The sequence below is a fragment of the Acinonyx jubatus genome, chromosome E4, assembly GCF_027475565.1.
Source record: "Acinonyx jubatus isolate Ajub_Pintada_27869175 chromosome E4, VMU_Ajub_asm_v1.0, whole genome shotgun sequence".
Classification (NCBI taxonomy): domain Eukaryota; kingdom Metazoa; phylum Chordata; class Mammalia; order Carnivora; family Felidae; genus Acinonyx; species Acinonyx jubatus.
This window is the reverse complement of record NC_069395.1, coordinates 37375476-37398249: the sequence shown is the minus strand read 5'-3', so window position 1 is coordinate 37398249 and position 22774 is coordinate 37375476. Positions and strand designations below refer to the sequence as shown.

General features: G+C 37.8%; 1 protein-coding gene across 2 annotated transcripts in view; it reads left to right on the top strand.

Annotated features, from left to right (window-relative positions):
* Positions 1 to 22774, top strand: part of INTS7 (integrator complex subunit 7) — a 91704-nt gene that overhangs the window by 299 nt on the left and 68631 nt on the right. Inside the window, exons 2-4 of one of the 2 annotated variants that reach the window (XM_053209810.1) lie at positions 11661 to 11790; positions 12603 to 12749; positions 19824 to 19961. In XM_053209810.1, coding sequence (XP_053065785.1) covers positions 11661 to 11790; positions 12603 to 12749; positions 19824 to 19961 — 415 coding nt within the window. Of the gene's footprint in view, positions 1 to 11660; positions 11791 to 12602; positions 12750 to 16860; positions 16985 to 19823; positions 19962 to 22774 lie in introns of those variants that run through there. The other variant, XM_053209811.1, reaches the window with a different exon arrangement.

Sequence of the window (22774 nt, the reverse complement as noted above, 5' to 3'; positions counted from 1 at the left end):
CTGGCGCCACCAGGCGGTGGTGGCCGCCGGACAGGCGCATGCGCCTAGTTTTCCTGGGAGAAAGAGAGGGCGGGGGCGAGCACCCATGCTTTTGGTGAATCCAGAGCTTTTGCAGCTCTGGTAGATTGCAGGGAAATTGCAACGTTGCTGGCTTGGCTTTGCACCAGTTGAACAAGTAGCGAGCTCCAGTGATGGGCGCGATTTGATCACTTGAGGGCACGGTTCCCCGATTTTCCAAGCAGTTTGTAAAAATGTAAATTTAAATTGTGAAATTGTTTTTCAATACGTTCAGTTGAGACAAGGTCTTCACCAGGAGTGCTAAATAATAATCTTACACCCACTTTATAGCGTTGTATTTTATTTCTGTAACTCTGTTACCTACGGGTTAGTAGGCAGGTTAAATATGGCTAAAAAAATCCAAAAAGCATCGCCCCTTTTTTTGTAAATTCCACGAGTTCTCTTTTCCTGTCGGAGAAGGGGTGAGAGGTGCGAGGGCTGCTTGGTGTAGTCGAAGGAGTTTTGGAGTTAGACTGAGTGAAATTCCAATGCCACAAATTTTATTATCATGGACAGGTCACCTAAGTTCACCTAACCTATGTATTTTGTCTCCAAAGTGGGTTCAGTACCATTGAGCTGGCAAGACTGTTGTAAATATTGATGTAATTGTATGCAAAGGAAGCCTTTATTAAATGCTAAAGAGATATGCCTTCTTAGAGATGGATGTGGGAGGCAAAGGCAAATATTTGACGGTAAAGAACTAAAGTATTAAACCTTTCTTTCAGTGTACTTCAGTGATTTTTATTGAATGGAGGAAACGTTTTGTCACCTGGTATACAGTTAATTCTTCATTGACCAGAGCCAATGTATACTTTATCGAGGATTGGGTCTACAGCTTAGAAGGATCTGTCTTTAAGTCCACTTTGAGCCATTTCCCAGCTCTCTGACGTGGACACTGTCAACTTTTTGGGATTTCGTTTTTTTGTTTTTTAACCTGTAAACATTTCTAGTAGGTTGGTCTAGATAAGAGTTTATCAGAAAAAGCTTTTAACTTCTTTTGATCAACATAAAGATGTCACAGCACTCCAATGAGATATTCCTTTGGTTGAGTCACATTATCTTTAGTACATCCTCATCAGCCAAGAAAATGATGCTGGGCTTTGCTTTCTCTTACCAAAGCCGTGAGCTGTTTCCCCTATGAAATATGAAATTATAATAGTAAATGTGATTTTTAAACACCACGTAATCTTTTCATTCTGGAAATTCCTTCCTATTTCCCAGTGAAAGTTGCAGGTCTGGATATCTAATAACTCTACCAATTCTAAAGACATTTTCTACCACTCTGGTCCAGGTGGGCTCATTTCATGACAGTAGGACAGTGGTTGTAGAACAAAGATCAGGATCAGGCTCTGAAGAAGTTGAGAAATCTAGAATTCCCCAAAATTTGACATTGTGTTAAAAAATATATAACACAATTTTTGCTTTTTAGAAGTTGATATAGCATACGGTATTTCATATCTGTAAGAAATAAATGCATGATTATTGAGTGTTTAACTATAAACCGGCAGTCAGTCCTGGGTATTAAGCAAGTGATCGTGTTCAAGTCTCCCAGCAGTACCCCAGGTGAGTATTCCCCAGATGTCTCAGGCTCAGAAAGATAATTTGAACAATATAAGAACAAAACTTGTGGGGGCGCCTGGGTGGCTCAGTCGGTTGAGGGTCCGACTTTGGCTCAGGTCATGATCTCACAGTTGGTGAGTTTGAGCCCCGCGTCGGGCTCTGTGCTGCCAGCTCAGAGCCTGGAGTCTGCTTCGGACTCTGTGTCTCCCTCGCTCTCTGCCCTTCCCCCACTCGTGCTCTATCTCTCTTTCTCTTAAAAATAAATAAACATTAAAAAAAAAGAACAAAACTTTTGTTCTTTTTCGCTTCACCATGCTCCCCTTTTAAAGCTGTTATGAAATTAGATTACAGGAATGGCCAGTTTCATTAGAATATAGTTTAGTATTTTAACTATTGAGTCATTTCATCCTGTATCTGTTAAAGTATTTCTGTTTTATGAGCCAAAGGTCATAGGGTCAGAAGGCTACAAGTTCTGACTTTGTTTTAATTCCCAAACGTCTAGACCAGAGTTCCCCAAATTGTATTCCAAGGAATAGTTTCTCAAGTATTTTAATAGGAGGTTCTTAGTCCATAGCCCCTCTTCATGTCCCTCCCTTGCACCCCCCAAAATGTACACTCACATTCACACACACAACTTATTTCATCAGGCTTTGTACTAGGGAAACAGTGACAAAACGAAATGAAGCCCCTGCATCTGGAGAGCTTATATTTGGGACAGAGAAAACAGGCAATAAGCAAATATAGTAAGCATATATTGTGACAGGTAGTGATACATACTGTAAAGAAAAGTGAAACTAATGAAGGGGGCTGGAGAAAACTGGGTGTGGGATTGGGGTTGGTTATTTTATTTATTTATTTTTTTACTTTTATTTACTTTTGAGAGAGACAGCATGTGAGTGGGGGAGGGGCAGGGAGAAAGAGGGAGACACAGAATCCAATGCAGGCTCCAGGCTCTGAGCTGTCAGCACAGAGCCCAACGTGGAGTTTGAACCCACAAACTGAGATCATGAACTAAGTCTAAGTCTGACGCTTAACTGAGCTGCCCAGGTGCCCCTGGTTTGTTATTTTATGTCGGATAGTGAGGGACAGGCCTTACTGGTCAAATAGAGGAACAGCAAGTGCAAAGGCCCTGAGGTTGGAGCCTGTTTTGCATGCTGTTTCTGGAGCAGAGTGATAGACATTGAAGATAAAAAGATAGCCAGGAGCCAGTACGTGTAGGGCAATACAAGCCATTGAAATGATTGGCTTTAATTCTGAGATGGGAAACCATAGGGAATTTTCAGCACAGGTGTGGCATATCTGACTTAATTTTGAGAAGGATCAGTCTGACTGCTGTGTTGAGAGTACATTGAAGTGGGAGAGCCAGGGATGGAAGTGAGGAAACTAGTGAGGCAATTGTCACAATCCAGGAAGAAGAAAACAGTGGTTTGGTCCAGGGTGATTTCAGTGAAGATATGTGAAGTGCTGAGATTCTGGATATATTCTGAAGGTAGAGCCAATAAGAGAAACTCAGAGGTGTTTGGTCTGATCTACTAGAAGTATGTATTGGCATTTACTGAGTGGATGAAAGTGAAATCAGTTTGGGACTGCTAAATTTGAGACATCTCTTAGTCATCCAAATGGAGATGTTGTGTAGGCAGTTAGATGTACAGATGTGACACTTGAACTCCATTATAAGGAAATATCTGTGGCACTCGTGTCCTAAGATACACACTTGGGAGATGTCATTTATGATTTCTTGCACTTTGTTCTGAGCCTTTTGAGCAAGCATGGCAGTTAAGCTATTTGTTTCTGATCTCTCAAGGAATAAATGGATGCCTTTTTTTTTTTTTAATTTTTTTTAACGTTTATTTATTTTTGAGACAGAGAGAGACAGAGCATGAACAGGGGAGGGTCAGAGAGAGGGAGACACAGAATCTGAAACAGGCTCCAGGCTCTGAGCTGTCAGCACAGAGCCCGACGCGGGGCTCGAACTCACGGACCGCGAGATCATGACCTGAGCCGAAGTCGGCCGCTTAACCGACTGAGCCACCCAGGCGCCCCAGTGGATGCCATTTTGAAGCTGACACAAGTCCATTCCTTCCAGATGTAGTTAGTAACACAGAAAAATAATCAGGTGATAGCCATTCATTCATTCAGCAAATATTTACAGATCGCCTACATTGTGTTAGTCACTGTACTTGGACTTGGGGCTATCGTAGTGAACAGCACAGCTTTAAGAAGGAAACAGGGCTAAATCATGTATGGCCTTGTTAGTCAGGACAAGAAGTTTGGATTTTATGCCAAGTGCATTGAGAAGACACTGAAAATTTTTAAGCAGAGGACTGACATGAGATTGGTTTACATTTTTAGTGATCACTCTAGCTGCTTTGTAGAGGTCTTTCGGTGGTATGTCCCTTTTTTAGAGTTTTTAGCTGATAACCATGCTGACTGAGCTGTGAAGACTAAGCACATACGGAGTTAAATGTTATAATCAAGTAAACTTAAATTTATCTGCCACATTTCAGAATATGGATAATCATTAATCCAGGCATTATAAAGGACATACATCATTTACATTGATCAGTATAACTTTCTCATTAATATAACTTCTGCATAGTCTGAACTGACAGAAAGTGTCCTAATGATTTAGGAAAACCTATGCAAGATCTCCTTCACCCTGAGTGAAAAGGAGTGTCCTTTAAATGACATCACTCAGCCTGATTCCTGTAAGGTTGGCCTTGGAAAGGATGAGGTGAAAGAGCAACCAGGAAGGGAGTGGTTCCCTTTCTTGCAGCTGGGCTATGGGAACAGAGGAAATATAAGAGATGGAGTTGCTACTTGAGGTGTTGGTGAACTTACTGCTGCATGAAATTTTGAGGCGTGCTCTTTGAAAAATTTATGAAATAGAAAACTGATACAAATCAGGACGACTATTTATTCTCCCTTATTTTCCCCTTAGATGCTATCACCTCACCTGTATTCCAAACCTGTGAAGTCTCAGACTGAAAACCACAGATTGCTATTACACTGTCCATTTTGGCACAGACGTAGTTGGTGTTACGATAAACAAATACGAGGCTGTGGAAGTATCTCCATATCCCCTACTCAAGAGACAGGCCTCTGCAACAAAGTCTGTACCAGGTGACCCATTCCATGCCAGAACTGACTGATTCAGAAGGGGACATGTGACCCACACTGAGTCAACCAGATTCTCTCTTGAGAATCTGTACCACCAGACCATATTTAGTCTGAGAGTATCAAGAGGTGGACCTGTAAGAAGGTCACGTGGAATGGAAAGTCTTAACATCTCAAATCCTGATTGGTGATTACTTGATGGGTCATGAACTATTCCAAAAACCCAAGGCCTTTCTTCAGTTCTTACTGAAATCCATAGACTCATTTTTATATGTGGGTAAGAGCTACTATTTTGACGATTTTGTAACTTACAAACTGCATCGTTAAATATTACTGAAAGTTGGTATTCATAAAATAAAACTAATTTGTTTATGATTCTGAATCACTATTCTGGCTGTACAGTATTGCATACATCCCACCATACACAGTTATAGACAATTTATGAAATTTGGGTGAAGGATGTTTTATTGTTCATTATCAGTTGAGTTGACTATCATTTCTGTTGTTTCTGTTCCCGCTTTTTAAATATAATTTACTGAGACTTGCCATGATCAATTTATTAAGCTGTGGGATGTTAGGTTATCTTACAATGTGTGGTGCATACTTAATGTTGGTATTTCTTCTTCCCTACCCCCATTTTTAATGAATACACTTCAAGATACATATGTGTTATGGTTCCATTTTAAATCATCCTCACCCCTCAGCTAAAGCGAACGTACATACCAAACTCTCTTAAAACGTGCTTGGATGGTAATGTGTATTAGCAGTGTTCTTTGTGGTGGGTATTAGTCATGTTGGTGGTCACTTAACATCTTGTGATCGCTCCTCCTGTGCTTGAGGAATGACTCACACCAAGAGCCCTGTCTCACCAGAGTGGAAGCCAAAACTCACCTTTCTAGTTAACTTTGCAAAGCGCGAGATGTGAACTCAGCTCTGCCAGTCAGAGAGACCTCCTCCGGGCTCTGTGATACAGGAGGTTAGCAATGCACGAAGATGTACTTGAGGGCACACTCACAGTTCCGTGCCCTGGCAGTGACTGTGGCTGCGGTGTGAGTGGACAGTAACGGCAGCAATGGCTACAGCGTTCCTGGATGACAGCAGAGCTAATAGTTGCATCCCGAGTTTCCCAGCAACAAGACTTCTCATCTCATCAGTCTGGCAGTGCAGTATTAGGTGTTCTTAGATGTTTAGCCTCGAAACTGTTTATTAGGTTTTTAATAAACTCATGTTCTGCCTAATCAGCCAGTTAGCTTGTGTGGCTTGAAGCTAAGAACTCTGACTGATACATGCTGCCTGGAAATGTGTGTTGTTTTGAAAACTTGATTCATGTACATAACAACCCCCATGTTTACCATAATTTATGTTATTCTTCCTCAGTTCCCTAGAATTTGTTATCCCTCAGAATTAGAGCACTCTAAAATCATAATCAAATAATCCCTTTTTAAATCTTAACTTCTACTCTCTAGTTGCATGCTAGAGATGTATTTTAGCTTAATAGTTTAGGACCATAGGCTCTGGAGCCAGATTGCCAGGACTTGAATCCCGCATCTGCCATTTATTAGCTTTTGTTCCTTGGGCAAGTTGCTTAACTAGTCTTTGCCTGTGTCTTCTTTAAAATGGAGATAAAAGGTGGCTCATTTAGTTGAGCGTCCAACTCTTGATTTCAGCTCAGGTCATGATCTCATGATTCATGAGATCGAGCCCCTTGTCGGGCTCTGCGCTGACAGTGTGGAGCCTCCTTGAGATTCTCTCTCTCCCTCTCTGTCTGCCCCTTCCCCACTCGTGCGTGCACACTCGCTCTCTCTCTCTCTCTCTCTCTCTCTCTCTCTCAAAAATGAACATTTAAAAAATAAAAAAGGAGAGCTCCGTTTCTTTGGTGGGAGAATACAAAGAAAGATGTAGAAACAGCAATCACATCCCTACACCTTAATGTCTGTTTTTATAGTGGCATTCTCACGATCATTGGTCTTATGATCAGGGCATTCTTCCTCAGGTTGGTTGTAGCTAGCAACAGAAATAAAGTGAACAGCCCTTCTTACATGATCTGATTGTGCTGAGTGCCTATTTTCAGGTGCTTGGTTTATTATGAAATTGAAACTGGCCCAGAGCAAGCAAGATGGGTACCACAGCCCCAGTTCAGGATTGTTGCCAAATCCTAGGTCTTCGTGCATTTTCCTCTTCCCTTGAATCTTAGCTTCTGTCCCTCAGAGTCAACCTAGCTTCTTGTTTCCTTTTTCCAAAAGCTCTTACATCAGAAAATAAGCAAGAAATTTACTCTTCTTTTACTTATTTATTTTGGTTGGCTGTGTTACAGGAATGAGGGTCTATTTTATCTTAAAGAAATAAAATTAGACAGTATTAGAGAAATCAAAACATTTCTCTGGCCAAATTCAAAATTATCTTTGGTACATTTTAAATCACCATGTTTAAACAAATCAGTGTAATCTGTGTTTTTGCTTTTTAAGGGAATGTAAAACAGATCATACTCTGTCAGGAAACTCCCTCTACATGGGCTGCCTCCTACTTTACGTTTTTTCATCCCAACCAAGGTTTAATTCATTACAAACAGAATTTTACTCCCTTTTGCGTCACTGAACTGCTGGCAGAGAGAAGAGGAGGAAAAAAGTCCAATGGCTGCATCATCCCAATAGGTTCCCCTAGCACACATGCACAAACATATCTGTTACTTCTCTGTTCTCTCACCTGCATCCTCAGACTTGCCCTTCCTTATCTCCCCTTCCCTTTTGTCTTTACTGCCCTGTGTGTGTGTCTCTGGAACCCTCTGTCAAGTCAGGCCTTTAGAAAAGCTTTTAAGCCTACATGAGCCACTGCCAGGTACCTAGAACATTTCCGTTGGCAAGGTGTGTTTGGTTGGGAGAAGAGTTCTAGAGCTTTAGTGGCAGTTCTTCTATGTATGGAGGTGGGGGGCAGAGGAAAGGGGGAGCAGGCAAAGAAGGGATATGTTCTAAATATCTCAATTAGAAATTTGAATTAATTTTCCCATGGGAACTTTTATTATAAGTTGTTATTGGATTCTGGAATATGATGAGTGCTGACAGTGCTTTTTTTTTTCCTACAAGGAAATATATTCCAAGTACCAAATAACCAACAAGAGTGCGTTTACAAAACTCAAACCATTAATACGTTGTAGGAATTGCCTGTGCAGATTTACTCTGATTGTCTTTTGTATTGAAGCGTAGTCACACCCAGTAAAGAGTCCCCAGATGAGTATTTTCTTTGTCATTTTCTAACAGCGGGCAGACTTTACTGAACAGAGAGATTGTAGCGCCCCTATTCTTGCCCAGATTTAGATATATATAATTAGCAATTTGTAAATGCTAAAATACTAAAAGAAAGAAATATTTGAAGCTGATTATATTAATACCATATTAAGATACTCATTCTAAATAAATATTTTTTCAGGAATTGAACATTAACTTTGTAATTTGTTGGTTGCTTTTTTTTTTACGTTAAAAAAATCAGGTTAATTGAGGTATAATTTATGTATAATTAAAGTCACCAAATGCATGCAGTCATGAAACCACTACCACAGTCAAGACATAGAATGTTTCTGGGGTGCCTGGGTGGCTCAGTTGGTTGAGCATTTGACTCTTGATTTCGGCTCAGGTTGTGGTCTCACGGTTAGTGAGTTCGAGCCCCACATCCAGCCTGCATGGACAGCACGGAGCATGCCTGGGATTCTCTCTCTCCCCCCTCCCCCGCTCAAGCTCTCCCTGTTCTTTTTCTCTTTCTCTCTCTCAAAATAAACTTAAAAAAAAAAACAAACAAGATATAAAACATTTCCTTCACCCCAAAAACTTTCCCTGTACCCCTTTGCAGTCAATTTTCTCTCTCAAGCCCCTGACAATTACTGATCTGTTCTCTGTCCCAAAGTTTTGCCTTTCCTTGAATGTTATATAAAACAGTCTTAAAGTTTTGTAGTCTTTTTTGGGTCTGACTTCTTTTACTTAGCCTAGTGATTTTGAGATCTACCCATGTTGTTGCATGAAGCAGTATTTGTTTCCTTTTTATTGCTGAGTGGTAGTCCCTTGTGTGGATAGACCACAGTTTGTTTATTTATTCACCAGTTGATGGACATTTGGGTTTTTTCCAATTGGGGGCCATTATGAATAAAGCTACTGTGAGCAGTTGAATACAGGTATTTGTACAGACGAATATTCTCAATGCACCTGGGTAAATATTTAGAAGTAGGATTGCTGAGTGGACAGTAGGTAAATGATCACCTTTATAAAAAACAACCAAACTGTTTTCCAAGGAGTTGTATAGTTTTGTATTCCCACCAGCAATATATGAGAGTTATAGTTGCTCCATAGCCTCATTAGCACTTGCTATTGTCTGTCATAACATTTTTTGCCATTCTAGTGGGTATGTAGTGCCATCTTGATGTGGTTTTTAATTTACATTTCCCTGATGACCAGCCGTGTTGAACATCTGTTAACTTGCATGTGTGTGCCATTTATATTTGTTCTTTAATGAAATTTCTCTTCATATCTTGCCCATTTAAAACAATCAGGTTGTGGGGCGCCTGGGTGGCTCAGTCGGTTGAGCATTTGACTTCAGCTCAGGTCATGATCTCATGGTTCAAGCCCCGCATGGGGCTCTGTGCTGAACACTTGCTCAGAGCCTAGAGCCTGCTTCAGATTCTGTGTCTTGTTCTCTCTCTCTCTCTCTCTCTCTCTCTCTCTCTCTCTCTCCCCCCCCCCCGCCCCCACCCCCGGCTCATGCTCTGTCTCACTTTGTCTCTCAAAAATCAATAAATGTAAAATTAAAAAAAATAAATAAATAAAAATAAATAAATAAATCAGGTTGTCTTCTAGGGTTACCTGGGTGGCTGAGTCAGTTAAGCATATGACTTCAGATCACAATCTCACAGTTCGTGGGTTCGAGCCCCACGTCGGGCTCTGTGCTGACAGCTTGGAGACTGGAGCGTGCCTCAGATTCTGTGTCCCCCTCTCTCTGCCCCTCCCCCGCTCACACTCTGTCTCTCTGTCTCTCAAAAATAAATAAACGTTAAAATTATTAAATAAATAAAAATTAAAAATCGGGTTATCATCTTACTGAGGCAGAAGAAGTATGGATGATGTCTGTGGAGTGACCCTATAGGGTAGAGGCTGGAGATGTGGGTGGTGTAAGAATTCACCCAAGGCAGAACAAAGGAGATAGAAGTTTATTGAATACACTGCAAGAGAACTTCGGGGCAGGATAGCAAAGGAGAGACAAGCGAGTAGGCAAAGTTGGGGGACTGGATTTAAGCGGGTGGGAAGTGAAGAGGCATGGGAACATACGGAATTTTCCTTTTTTGGTACTTGTGCCTCGTCATAAGTAGCCCATTGGTCAGCTAGGGCTTATGGATATTTTGAGGTGGGTCTTCCCGTTTGCATTCAGCTCCATAGTCACCAAGGACCCTTTTACCTTACTCAGGTTTCCATTGGTCGAGCCTGTTGCCTAAAAGTGGCCTCCGCATTGTCCTTTATCAGATATGTGTTCTCTAAATATTTTCTTCTGGTATGTGGCTTGTCTTTTCATTCTCTTAACAGTATCTTTTGAAGAGAAGTTTTTTTTTTTTTTTTAATGTGTATTTATTTTTGAGGGAGAGCGAGTACACACAAGTGGGGGAGAGACAGAGAGAGAGAGAAGGAGACACAGAATCTGAAGTAGACTCCAGGTTCCCAGCTGTCGGCTTAGAACCTGACGTGGGACTTGAACCCATGAACCGAATGATCATAACCTGAGCCAAAGTTGGACGCTTAACCAACTGAGCTACTCAGGCACCCCAAAGAGCAGAAGTTTTTAATTTTGATGGAGTTTAATACTTTTTTATTTTATGGTTTATGCTTTTTGTGTTTTATCTAAGAAGTCTTTGCTTAACCCAAGCTCATAAAGATTGTCTCTGTATTTTCTTCATATGGTTTATAATTTTAGCTCTTACATTTAGGCCTATGGTTCATTTTTGAGTTAATTTTTGTGTATGGTGCAAATTAAGGATCAAGGTTTTATTTATTTATTTATTTATTTATTTATTTATTTATTTTTGCATATGGATATTCCGTTGTCCCAGGATAGTTTGTTAAAAAGAGTATCCTTTCAACATTGAATTATCTTGGCCCCTTTGTTACATCATTGCTTTGAAACCTTTCTTCTTCCCTAATATAAAGCATTTAGTGTTAGGTTTCTTGAAGAATTGCATTAGCTGCCTCCCTTAGGTTGTGCTTTCTTTTTCATTCAGTTGAAGACATTTCTTTGTGAAGTTTATTTTTTGCTTATTTATTTTGAGAGAGAGGAAGAGTGCCTGTGGGCATTCACATGAGCGGGAGATGGGCAGAGAGAGAGGGAGAGGGAATCCCAAGCAGGCTCCGTGCTGTCAGTGCAGAGCCCAATGTGGGGCTCAATCCCATGAACCATGAGCCAAGATCAAGAGTTGGATGCTTAACCGACTCAGTCAGCCAGGCACCCCAATATATTTTTCTAATTTCCCTTTCACCCATGGCTTATGTATAAGTTTTTTAATTTCCAAATATTTGGGAAGTTTCTAGATATTTTTCTCTTAGAGATTTCTAACTTAATTCCATTATGGTCAGAGAACATAACAAGGTATGATTTCAGTCCTTTTAAATTTGTTGAGACTTATTTTATGGCCCCAAATATTCTTAAACTACTCAACCTTTTTTAAAAAAATTGTTTCTTCTTCATTAGTTTATATCTAAAAGTGACAGTTTACCAAATTACTATCTGGCCTATTATTTATAAAAGATCATGAGTTACAATTGTAACTTACCTAATTGTTGTGAATGTTATTTTATGGTATAAGTAATTTTACTGTGGAATGCTGTGTTGGTATTTGCTATTTTTGCCTTGTTGTAACCGCAGATTTGTAAGCTATTCTTCTGTTTTCGTGCTTTTTGTAGGTCTAAGATCTGGCAAGCTTGGCGAGCAATGTGAAGCAGTTGTTCGCTTTCCCAGGCTCTTTCAGAAGTATCCATTCCCTATTCTCATCAATTCCGCATTCCTAAAGTTAGCTGATGTTTTCAGAGTTGGGTAAGTCTTTTTAAAGCCTCGGCATCCTAAAGTATTTGTTCACGTTTCTTTGTTTAATATTGTGGTCTTTATTCTTTTTGCGCTTTAGGACTTCCACGTGGTCAGTGACCATTTTAGTGGATGCACATGGCAGTTTGCAACACTTTGGTGTGAAATATAATGGTGTTTTAAGCACAAATGAAGTCACAAGTCAGAGGGTACTTCTTTGGGGAACAGGATAAATCAAATTAAGATGATCTTAATGTATTGTTGTATATTTTGGAAGTGTCTGATTTATACAGGTTGTTTTGAGAAGTTTCTGACTTAATATTTTGTAACACAAGATTGCATGTTACTGTGAGGTTCCTAAAACATGGGAGCACTGGATAAATCCCTGCTGGTTGGTTGGTTTGTTTTCTCCCCACCAGTCCCTCCTACTTTCCACCATTTTTCATGCACTCAGGTACTTATATACACACCGGGTCAGACTTGAAGGAGAAGAGATTTGTAGAATTAGCTTGCTAGAAGAGGAAGACCATCTGAGCTCCCGGCCATGGTTATAATACAATTGAAGAGATGAGGTTCATCGCTACAGCTTCTCTTTCTGATTCTACCCTCTTGGTGTCTGGCCCCAGAACTGTAGGCATTGCTAACTGCTTATGCTTCGTATTCAAAGCATAGGCTTCAACTCTTTTAGTGATGAGAGAAAAAAATGATAAGATTGAAAAACATTGCCCCATTGCTAACATTTAAAATCATGTGTTGCTTTGATTCCTAATTAAATATTACTTTCCTAAGGTGGTCTCATTTACCTTTTCTCTGCTTCTTCGTAGAAACAATTTCCTGAGGTTGTGTGTCCTTAAAGTTACTCAACAGAGTGAGAAGCATTTGGAGAAGATTCTGAATGTGGATGAATTTGTGAAGAGAATTTTCTCTGTGATTCATAGTAACGATCCTGTGGCAAGAGCCATCACACTCCGGTATACTCTGTTGCTATAATGAATCCACAAGATTCTTTGGGCTGTAATTATGTACTCAAGAAAGGCAATATATGTACTTTTTTCATTTTGGATGGTACTAATTTATTTTTTCAATTAAGACTCCAGGCAGAAATATGGTAACCATCCTAATCTATACATGCTTTTCAGTTACCATCTATGATACTGTTTGGTTGTGAATTATTGCCTAACTTGTGTGTTTGAAACATTCCTTTTCCTAAGTTGGTGTTCTGATCAGATAACTTGGATCTGAATCTAGCTTAGCCTCACCTGATTTTGAGCTCTTCCTGACTTTGTTCTGTTTCAAGTCAGTTTTTGTATTCATCCGTGGTTATGTGCTCATTTTTTAAAAAAAAATTTTTTTAATGTTTTATTTTTGAGAGAGAGAGAAAGAGAGAGAGAGAGAGAGAGTAAGCTGAGGAGGGGCACAGAGAGGGAGACACAGAATCCAAAGCAGGCTCCAGGCTCCAAGCTGTCAGCACAGAGCCTGACATGGGGTTCAAACTCATGAACTGTGAGATCATGACCTGAGCTGACGTCGGATGCTTAACTGACTAAACCACCCAGGCCCCCCTGTTACGTGCTCATTTTTATATGCAGTCATTTGTATTTGAACCCCTTGGAGAATGCCAAATACAACTACTGTTGTTTGTTCAGCCTTTTCTTTCTTGGCATCTAAAAAAATTTTTTTTTAAATTCTGTCAGAATTTTATACTATAAGCCTTCTATCCAGTTTCAACCATATTTTCTTTTTAGGTCTGCCGTCTATGGAATGTATGTGTAATGTTTAGACTTTTGAAATTGACTTTCCTAAATTATAGGGCTCATTTCTGACTTGCCTTGTTCAGACAATCCTCTTTTTAGCCAGGAAGTCTAGGATATCACTTTTTCCCTAAGTTTTTCCATCAGGAGCCAGCGCTTCCCTCTTGTTCAGGATTAAGTGCTTTTGTCATTCTGATTAAATTTTGAGCACAGTGTGATATTTTAAAGACAGTAAATTGGCTTTATCTTTTAAAAACCATATATAAAAGATTTAAAGATATCTTACCTTTTTTTTGTTTATTTTTGAGAGAGAGAGAGAGAGAGAGAGAGAGTCAACACTCACACACAAGTGAGGGAGGGGTAGAGAGAGAATCCCAAGCAGGCTCCACGCTGCCAGCACAGAGCCCCATGTGGGGCTCAGTGTCACAAACCGTGAGATCATGACCTGAGCCGAATCAAGAGTTAGATGGATGCTTAACTGACTACCCAGACCCAAGATATTCTTACCTTTTGATTCAGCAAATTCACTTACAGAAATTGTTTGCTATAAATCATTTTTAAAAGTTGGTGGATATATGTATACAGATGATCATAGTATCATTTTTGTAAAAGGTGAAAAATGATGTGTCGATATGGGAATAGTTAATTTATGGACCACTGTATACCTTTTAAAGAATGAAGTAAGTATGTGTTTAACATAGAGATACTAAGTTAAAAAAAAACAGTCAAGTGATGTTCATTTTATTAACTCATTTTTGTCTATAATATTAATATATGTGTTTATACAGGCTCAGAAAAAAATCTGAAGGAATATATACTGTTAACAGTGATGAGTTTTGTCAGGGGTCATTGGGCTATGGATTACAAGAGACTTCCGAGTGGTTTTGTAATGTTTGAGTTATTTTCCACATGTATACATTGTTTATTTATTTATTTTGATCAGAAGACAAAAAAAAAAAAAGAGAGAAAAAATAGAATGTAAATAGGGGAATGATTTCATAAATAATTTAGACCTAGTTTGAATATTTTGAGAAGAATATAGATTAATATTTGAATATTCCATTCATTTTGCATGCTTGCCCTTTCTAAGTCATGGCAACTGGGCTTTGCCACAGTTCTTCATTGAATAACCAGAGATTTCTAGAAAGCTTCCAGAAAGAGAGGATTTACTTATTTAGATCACTTTAAAGGGAAAAAATTCAGATTGAAGTAATAGGTTTCAACATTAACACTTGATGCAAAAAGTACTAAAAGAAATTTGAGCTAAGAATGTTATGTAATCCAGTTGCCATTTAAAATGTAGTACAATAAGAAGGTCTTCAGATAGATAAGGCCTCAGATGCTTTTGCCAAATATAGGGACCTGTTTTGAAAACATTCTTGGCGTAGGCACTTTAGGAAGAGGATAAAGAGCTTGATGATTGGGAATAAGGGGTGATCCGATCGTTTTGTAAAGTTTGCAGAATTGTAAATACCAAACCAAAAAAAAAAAAGTGTTTTTATAATAACTCAAAACTGAAATTGTAGTATCAATATGAGAATATCAAACACTTTTCACAAAAATAGAACATTTTTGAATAGCCTTAGAAATTTTTTTCATGATTTCATTGTTTTTTCATCATATAAGAAATGACTTAAAGTAAAAAAGTATTTTTTAATTTAGTGTATTATTTAATATTACATTATAAAGTTTTAAAAATACAATCTTTTATATTTGCAAATGACATATCAGATAAAGGGTTAGTGTCCAAAATCTATAAGAACTTATCAAACTCAACATCCAAAAAACAAATAATCCAGTGAAGAAACGGGCAAAAGACATGAATAGACATTTTTCCAAATAAGACGTCCAGATGGCCAACTGACACATGAAAAAATGCTTAACATCACTCATCATCAGGGAAATAGAAATCAAAACCACAATGAGATACCACCTTACACCTGTCAGAATGGCTAAATTAACAACTCAGGCAACAACAGATGTTGATGAGGATGCGGAGAAAGAGGATCTCTTTTGCGTTGTTGGTGGGAATGCAAGCTGGTGCGGCCACTCTGGAAAACAGTACGGAGGTTCCTCAAAAAATTGAAAATAGAACTACCCTACGACCCAGCAATTGCACTACTAGGCATTTATCCATGGGATACAGGTATACTGTTTCAAAGGGACATATGCACCCCACTCTTTATAGCAGCACTATCAACAGTAGCCAAAGTATGGAAAGAGCCCAAAAGTCCATCGATGGATGAATGGATAAAGAGGTGGTGTACACACACACTGGAGTATTACTCGGCAATCAAAAAGAATGAAATCTTGCCATTTGCAACTACGTGGATGGAACTAGAGGGTATTATGCTAAGCAAAATTAGAGAAAGACAGATATCCTATGACTTCACTCATATGAGGACTTTAAGAGAAAGCAGATGAACATAAGGGAAAGGAAGCAAAAATAATATAAAAACAGGGAGGGGGACAAAGCATAAGAGACTCTTAAATATGGAGAACAAACAGAAGGTTACTGGAGGGGTTGTGGGAGGGGGGATGGGCTAAATGGGTAAGGGGCATTAAGGAATCTACTCGTGAAATCATTGTTGCACTGTGTGCTAACTAATTTGGATGTAAATTAAAAAAAATAAAGTTAAAAAAATATAAAAATACAATCTTTTAGAAATTATAAAGAAAACTAATTTTGTGCTTCAGCAAGTAACAAACACCATATCATTTACTGCTTATGTAAGAAAAAGCATGAATTGTCAATAAAAAAATTTAAATCACATGTTTGACTTGGGACTAAATATATTAAAATGTAGATTCCTTTCTTTTCCAGTAACACTTTACTATAAATTTTAACAAAAGAGCAAAAAACTTTTTCTAATGCATTTCCTAGTAAATTACAGACCGTATGCTTTCCTTTGGATACTTTAGCATGCTTATCATTAGCTAGAGTTCAGTTTGTTTACAGGGTTATCTGGTTCTTTAATGTCAGTTAATTTACTGAGTACTGACAGATGCTTCAAGTAACTCCAACCACTATCAAGGTATAGAACTTACTCCAGAATATTCCTTCATGCTCCATCCTACTCACTTCTCTCGTCCACCTCCCCAGAGGCCACTGCTGGTCTGAGTTTTTCCTGTTACCTAGATAAGTTTTCATCTGTTTTCAAATGTCATGTAAGTGGCCTCATACAGTGGGTATCCTTTTGTGTAAGGCTTCTTTTCGTTTTTTGATATTAATCCATTTTGTATGTCATTAACATGTTTGTTTTTATTGCTGAGTACTTTTCCATTGTGTGACAGTAACAGTTTATTTGTTCTCTTACTGATGAACTCTTAGGCTCTTTCCAATTTACAGCTATCATAAGTAAAGTTGCTATGAACCTTCTTGTCCAAGACCTGTTGCGAACATGCTTCCCTTTCTGACAAATATATACTTAGGAGTGAAATTGCTGAACCATAGGGTAGGTGTATATTTAATTTTATAAGAAACTGCCAAGCCTTTTTCCAAAGCGATTGTAACCATTTTATATTCTGACCAACAGTATGTGAGTTCTGGTTACTTCACCTTCTTGCCAGCCTTTGGTGTGTCTTATCTTCTACATTAGCCATTCTGATGGGTGTGTAGCAGTTTTGACTTGCGTTTCCCTGATGGTAATGATGTTGAGCTTTTTCTCACGGTTTTTCTCTCTCTTTTTGGGGAGTAGTTGTTCAAATCACTTGCCCGTTCTTTTGTTAGATTGCTTAGATTTTAAGATTTTACTTGTCTTTTTATTACAGAATTGTAGGATTTCTTGATATATTCTCAATACCAGTCCTTTGTCAGGTGCATGTTTTACGTATCATATTTAAGAATAGACAGAAACTTCTTTTAGGGCCTGAATGCCATGAACAGAATTACTACCATTTTTTATACTCTTCGTTAAGTTATGTCTCAACATAATTGTTTCTTATGTTTTCTGTCTGTAACTAAAATAATGTATGCCTCAGAATAAAGAAAGTTCCAAACTGGGTAACTGTCAAAACCACCCCAGATGCTGGCAGTGTAAAGCCAAGTGAGTAGGCTGCGAGTGTGCTCATGTTATAGCCACTAACCACTGTACATATGCTTTTAGTTTATACCACGAGGTCTTCAAAATATTCTGCTTTTAAAATGGAAAAGTAATTTAAGTACTTTTGTAATTAAAAAAAAAAAAGATGTCAGCATTTTGAAACCCCATTTGGGAAACAGTGGCCTGCTCAACTGAAGAGAAGTTTGGCTGTATGCATAGGGAGAACAGTTTTGGTCCCAACTCACATTCTGATGTGCTGACATTTCATAAATCACTTTCCCTGCTGTAAAATGAGAAAAATGATACCTGCCCTAATGGATTCACTTACTTCCTATGTGGGCAAAATACAACACATGCCAAAAAAGAAAAAAAAAAGTTTTCAGTCACCATAGAAATGTAAAGAAACTGGCTGTTAAAAATCTATCTTTGAAATGTATGAAGCATATTAGTGATTATATATTCATTCCTTCTATCATGAAATGCTTGATTATAATACTTTTTTTTATAAATAAAAAGATATAATACAGAAATGATCTTAACATTTTATAGGAATATGATTTTTCATTGAAGACCCTGGTAATAGCACAATGAAAAACTGAAAAACGAGTCTGTTGAGAAAAACAAAGTCTATAAAGAAAAGATGGGGCTGGTAAATGATAGATCAACATTAAGTACCCGTTGAGTAGAAAGTTTGTTGTGTGTTTTAAGGAACATAGATTTAAGTGAGAACTCTGATCTCAAGGAGACTGCTTTCTAGAAGAATGTATTAATAAGATTAAACTCATGAAGAAAAGCAAAAAGTGATGTCTCTCAAATGCTAAGGAGTTTTTAGAGTCAGAATGATTTAAACTTAAAAAGGAGAAAGGACAAGGAAGAGATGATATTTCAAAGATGTTTTTTTTTACCCATTACTTTAGACTTACCAATTAAAACAGGGGTGCCTGGGTGGCTCAGTTGGTTAATAAACATCCGACTCTTGATTTCGGCTCAGGGCATGATCTCACGGTTCGTGAGTTTGAGCCCCGGGTCAGGCTCTGCTCTGACAGCGCAGGGCTTGTTGGGATTCTCTTTCTCCCTCACTTTTGCTCTCACTCTCTCTCAAAAATATTTTTAAAAAATCTAGACTTATCAAAGCAAATGGAAGGAGAAGAAGCTGGAAGGTATTTATAACATTTGAAATGTAGTGCTACAAGTTATTTATAATATTACCAGAAATATCTTCAGAAAGTAGTGACCAGTGGGATTATGCTTGTTTTGCCCTTTTATATTTAAATAGCAACAAACTGTTAATCCAAATGTGTCAATATTAGCCTAATCTCATTTTCTCTTGTATAAAATATATCACAAGCCATTTATTTCTTTTGAAAAATGTCTATGTAATTTCAAAACTTTATTTTCAAATTGAATACAAATCACATATTTAGTCCGTTTTAGTATTTTGTTTTGTATAAACTCTAACACTTCTGTCCAGTCAAACCTCCATAAGATAGTGATGGCGTGTCAAGTTGGAAGGTACTTAGGACATTGACTTAGACAAAGGTTGTCCCTGTAAGAACTCTGTTTTGTTCATTGCAGTGTTTTGAAGCCCTCTAAAATCCACGCCTTTCTGCTGAAAACATCTTTCAAGCTCTACCTTCTGTAGTTTATGTTACAAACAATAGATTTTTTTTTTCCCTTTCCCAAATTGACAGTTTATTATAAAGTAGCCTGTGTTTTTCCAGACTCTACCTTCCTCACCCTCGCAGACTCCAATATGAGCCCCAGGGAACATCCTCTACCTCTTTTCTCTTGGTGTTGAAGACAGATTTGAAGATCATGCAATCAGTATTTACTGATGTGGAAAAAAAAATTGGAAATCTTACTTTTTTTACATTGTGGATCTGCTTAATAGCAAAAATGTTGCTCTGCTAAAATGGACTTACTTATAGAACATTGGAAAATTGGTATTTTGATGCTTTAATAATTCAGAAGTTTCTGGGCTCCACCTGGTACCTGGAATGTACTTCAGGATGATAATTTTAAATTTTGCTTATGTTAGATAAGCCATGTTAATTTTTCTGACATATTGGAGTATGGAAAAGTTTAGAATTTGAGTCACTGCTTGGTTCCTAAAATTGATGCTTTATTAACCTGAGGTTTAAGGAATTACCTACAAATTTTAATTTTGGTATCTAGCTTTGCTTTGCTTCTTCCTCTCTTGATTTTTAGCTTAAGGTATTTCTGTTATTCTTGGGTTTCTTTTTCTCTGTAGGATGTTGGGAAGTCTGGCATCAATAATTCCTGAGAGGAAGAATGCTCATCATAGTATCCGGCAGAGTCTGGATTCACATGATAACGTAGAAGTTGAAGCTGCCGTTTTTGCTGCTGCAAACTTTTCTGCACAGTCAAAGTAAGCATCAGCCTTTTAATAATTTGGCTTCCCGAGAAGAGGTTTTGAAGGAATAACTCATCACTGTACATAAACACTAAGAGGAAAATATAAATGGCGAGGCGTATTTTCCAAGAGAGTTTACATCATGTTGGGGAAACAGAACCTCAGTACATGTAATAGAAAAGTACATATGTTGGCATTAACTGTAATAAATGAGAATTTCCAGAAGGACAGATCAGCACAGATTGGAGTAGTTAGGGAGGGCTTCATTGAGGAACAGAAGTTCTGTCCACCGAGGCACCCTCCCCAAACATACACGGGTCGGATGCTCAATTGCTACTTTCCTGTTGTCTCTTCAAGGTTGGCTGTTTGGCATTAGAGCTGTGGATAGTTTGACAGAGATAGTAACTCGAGCTGAAACCAGGTTTAACCTATTTGGGATGTCATATCCTACACTATTATCTTGTAGGACAGTTTTTTTTTTTTTTTTTTTTTGGATGCAGTGTTGACCATGATTATGTTACTGTTTGACTTGTTAAATTACTCTCTCTAAAAAAATATATTATCCCCTTTACTGACTGATAATCAAAAGTAGCATTGCTCTGGAGGACATTTTGGTAGTATGCATTTTGCCTTAAACATGTCCATCCTTTTTCCCCTTAAGTGGACCTATAAAATCCACTTCTGAGAACTTATCCCAAGGAATCAGCAAAGTGTACTGATAATTATTTGCAAGGATGCTAGTTGCAGTGTTATAAAAACAAAAAAGATTAGTAGCAACCTAACTTCTAACCAATGTATGTAGATAAATATGATCATACAATGAAGTGTTATATCAGTTCTTAACAAATATATTTTAGAAATGTATTTGAAAACAGGGTACATCATAGCTTATGGGATAGTATAGAATATATTTTTTAAGAAATGTGTGTTTGTATTGATGGAATGGAAAAAGACAAAGGATATATAGATCAAATATTGTCTCTGGGTGATAACTTGGTATCTTATTTTAATTTTACTTTTTATAAATTTCTGTATATACTGTCAGGAGCAGGTTTGGACTTTACAATCAGATGAATGATGTTATTTTTGAAATTAAAGAATAGCATTTCCTATTAAGAATCTCTGCTAAATTTGGATAAAACTTGAAATAATCACCAATTTTCTTTATTCAGATTTTAGCTATATGAGTATTCATTTCTTCAGCTGCTCCTATCAAACCTTCAGAATCATAGGATTATTCATTGGAAAAGGAGAATGGAGAATAGAAAGCATGTAATTTTTAATGTCCTGCTCAAAATTAGTAGGTGTGGCAGTAATTGAGGAAGAGAGATATCTGAGTAAATACAATTCTTATTTGTGCTTTTGAAAACTAATGTTTTTTTTCTTATTGAGAGTAATTACTATTGAGAGAACTTTTTAAAAATTATTTTTATTGGATAAGAATTATATCTAGTGAATGGTTATCTGATTACCACTGACAAAGTGTCAGTACTTTATAATCTGAGTAAATTTGCTACTTTCTGTAGCTCCAAAATAGTTTTTCTTTTTTTTTTTTTTAATTTCTAATGTTTGTTTATTTTTGAGACAGAGAGAGACAGAGCATGAGCAGGGGAGGGACAGAGAGAGAGGGAGACACAGAATCTGAAACAGGCTCTAGGCTCTGAGCTGTCAGCACAGAGCCCGACGTGGGGTCAAACTCACAAGCCGAGAGATCATGATCTGAACCGAAGTCAGACGCTTAACCCACTGAGCCACCCAGGTGCCCCTCCAAAATAGTTTTCTAAATTTAGTTTCAAAATTTAGATGATAGATTTGTAATTTAGCTATTATATTTGATTTAATGAGAATCATCTTTACTTCAGATTTTCTCTTATGTTATAATCAGAAGCCAATTTTACCAGCTATGGAATTTCTAATCTGTTTTAGAAAAGATTAAGACCAAATAACATAGAAACATGATTCTTTGTTTATAGAATTGATGACCAGTAAACATTTAAATTGACAGTTTATGTAGAAGCAGTTTCTAATGTAAAAGGTTTCAATATGATATAATTTGTGATGTTTAAAAATACCAAAATAGCACAGTAGGGAAGGCTGAAGGGCTTATCAAAATGTATCAGAGTGTAAAATTGTATGATGAACTGTATCTTTTTGAGATTAGCGTTTACCTCTTCTTCTGAAATGATGACAGACCTGGCCTGAGATCAGATATCTCAACCAGTACTGATGGGTTTTTGTCTTAGTATCTCTGTCAATTTTGGATCTTAAATGGATTAGAGCAACTGGCCAAATAAGACCTTAAGAATTTATTTAACACTGTTCTCCCCCTGTCTAGTATCATAATCACATCTCACTTGTTCTAAAAAAGGTTAGGATTTTATATATTTAAAGAGCTAGTCACCGGGTCACAAAGCAGGAGTTGGAAACCCAAATGCCTTCAGAGAATGGGGATGCATTGTCAATGAGAAAGGTGCCCTCTTGTGGCCACTGTGCTGAACTGAATAGTGCACTTGCCATCTAAAAGTGGTAGCTGCATGCCCCTTGGCCCCAGCTGATTGTGACAGGGCAGGAATGTAGGTGCAATGTTGTGAGATCTGACTTTTTTTGGGGGGGGGGGGCTGGAAAATCTGATTATTCTGTTTATAATCTTATTACCATGAGACTATATATTTTTAACGTACATTCTTAGTGTTGACATTAAGAATTTTAAAAAGTGTTACTGGATAAGTGAAAGGAAAGAAAGAGAAAAGAAAAGAAAGGAAAAGATAAGAAAACTGCAGGCTTCTAATTTGCAGTTCATTGGCCCTAAAGCCCTGTAACAGATTTTT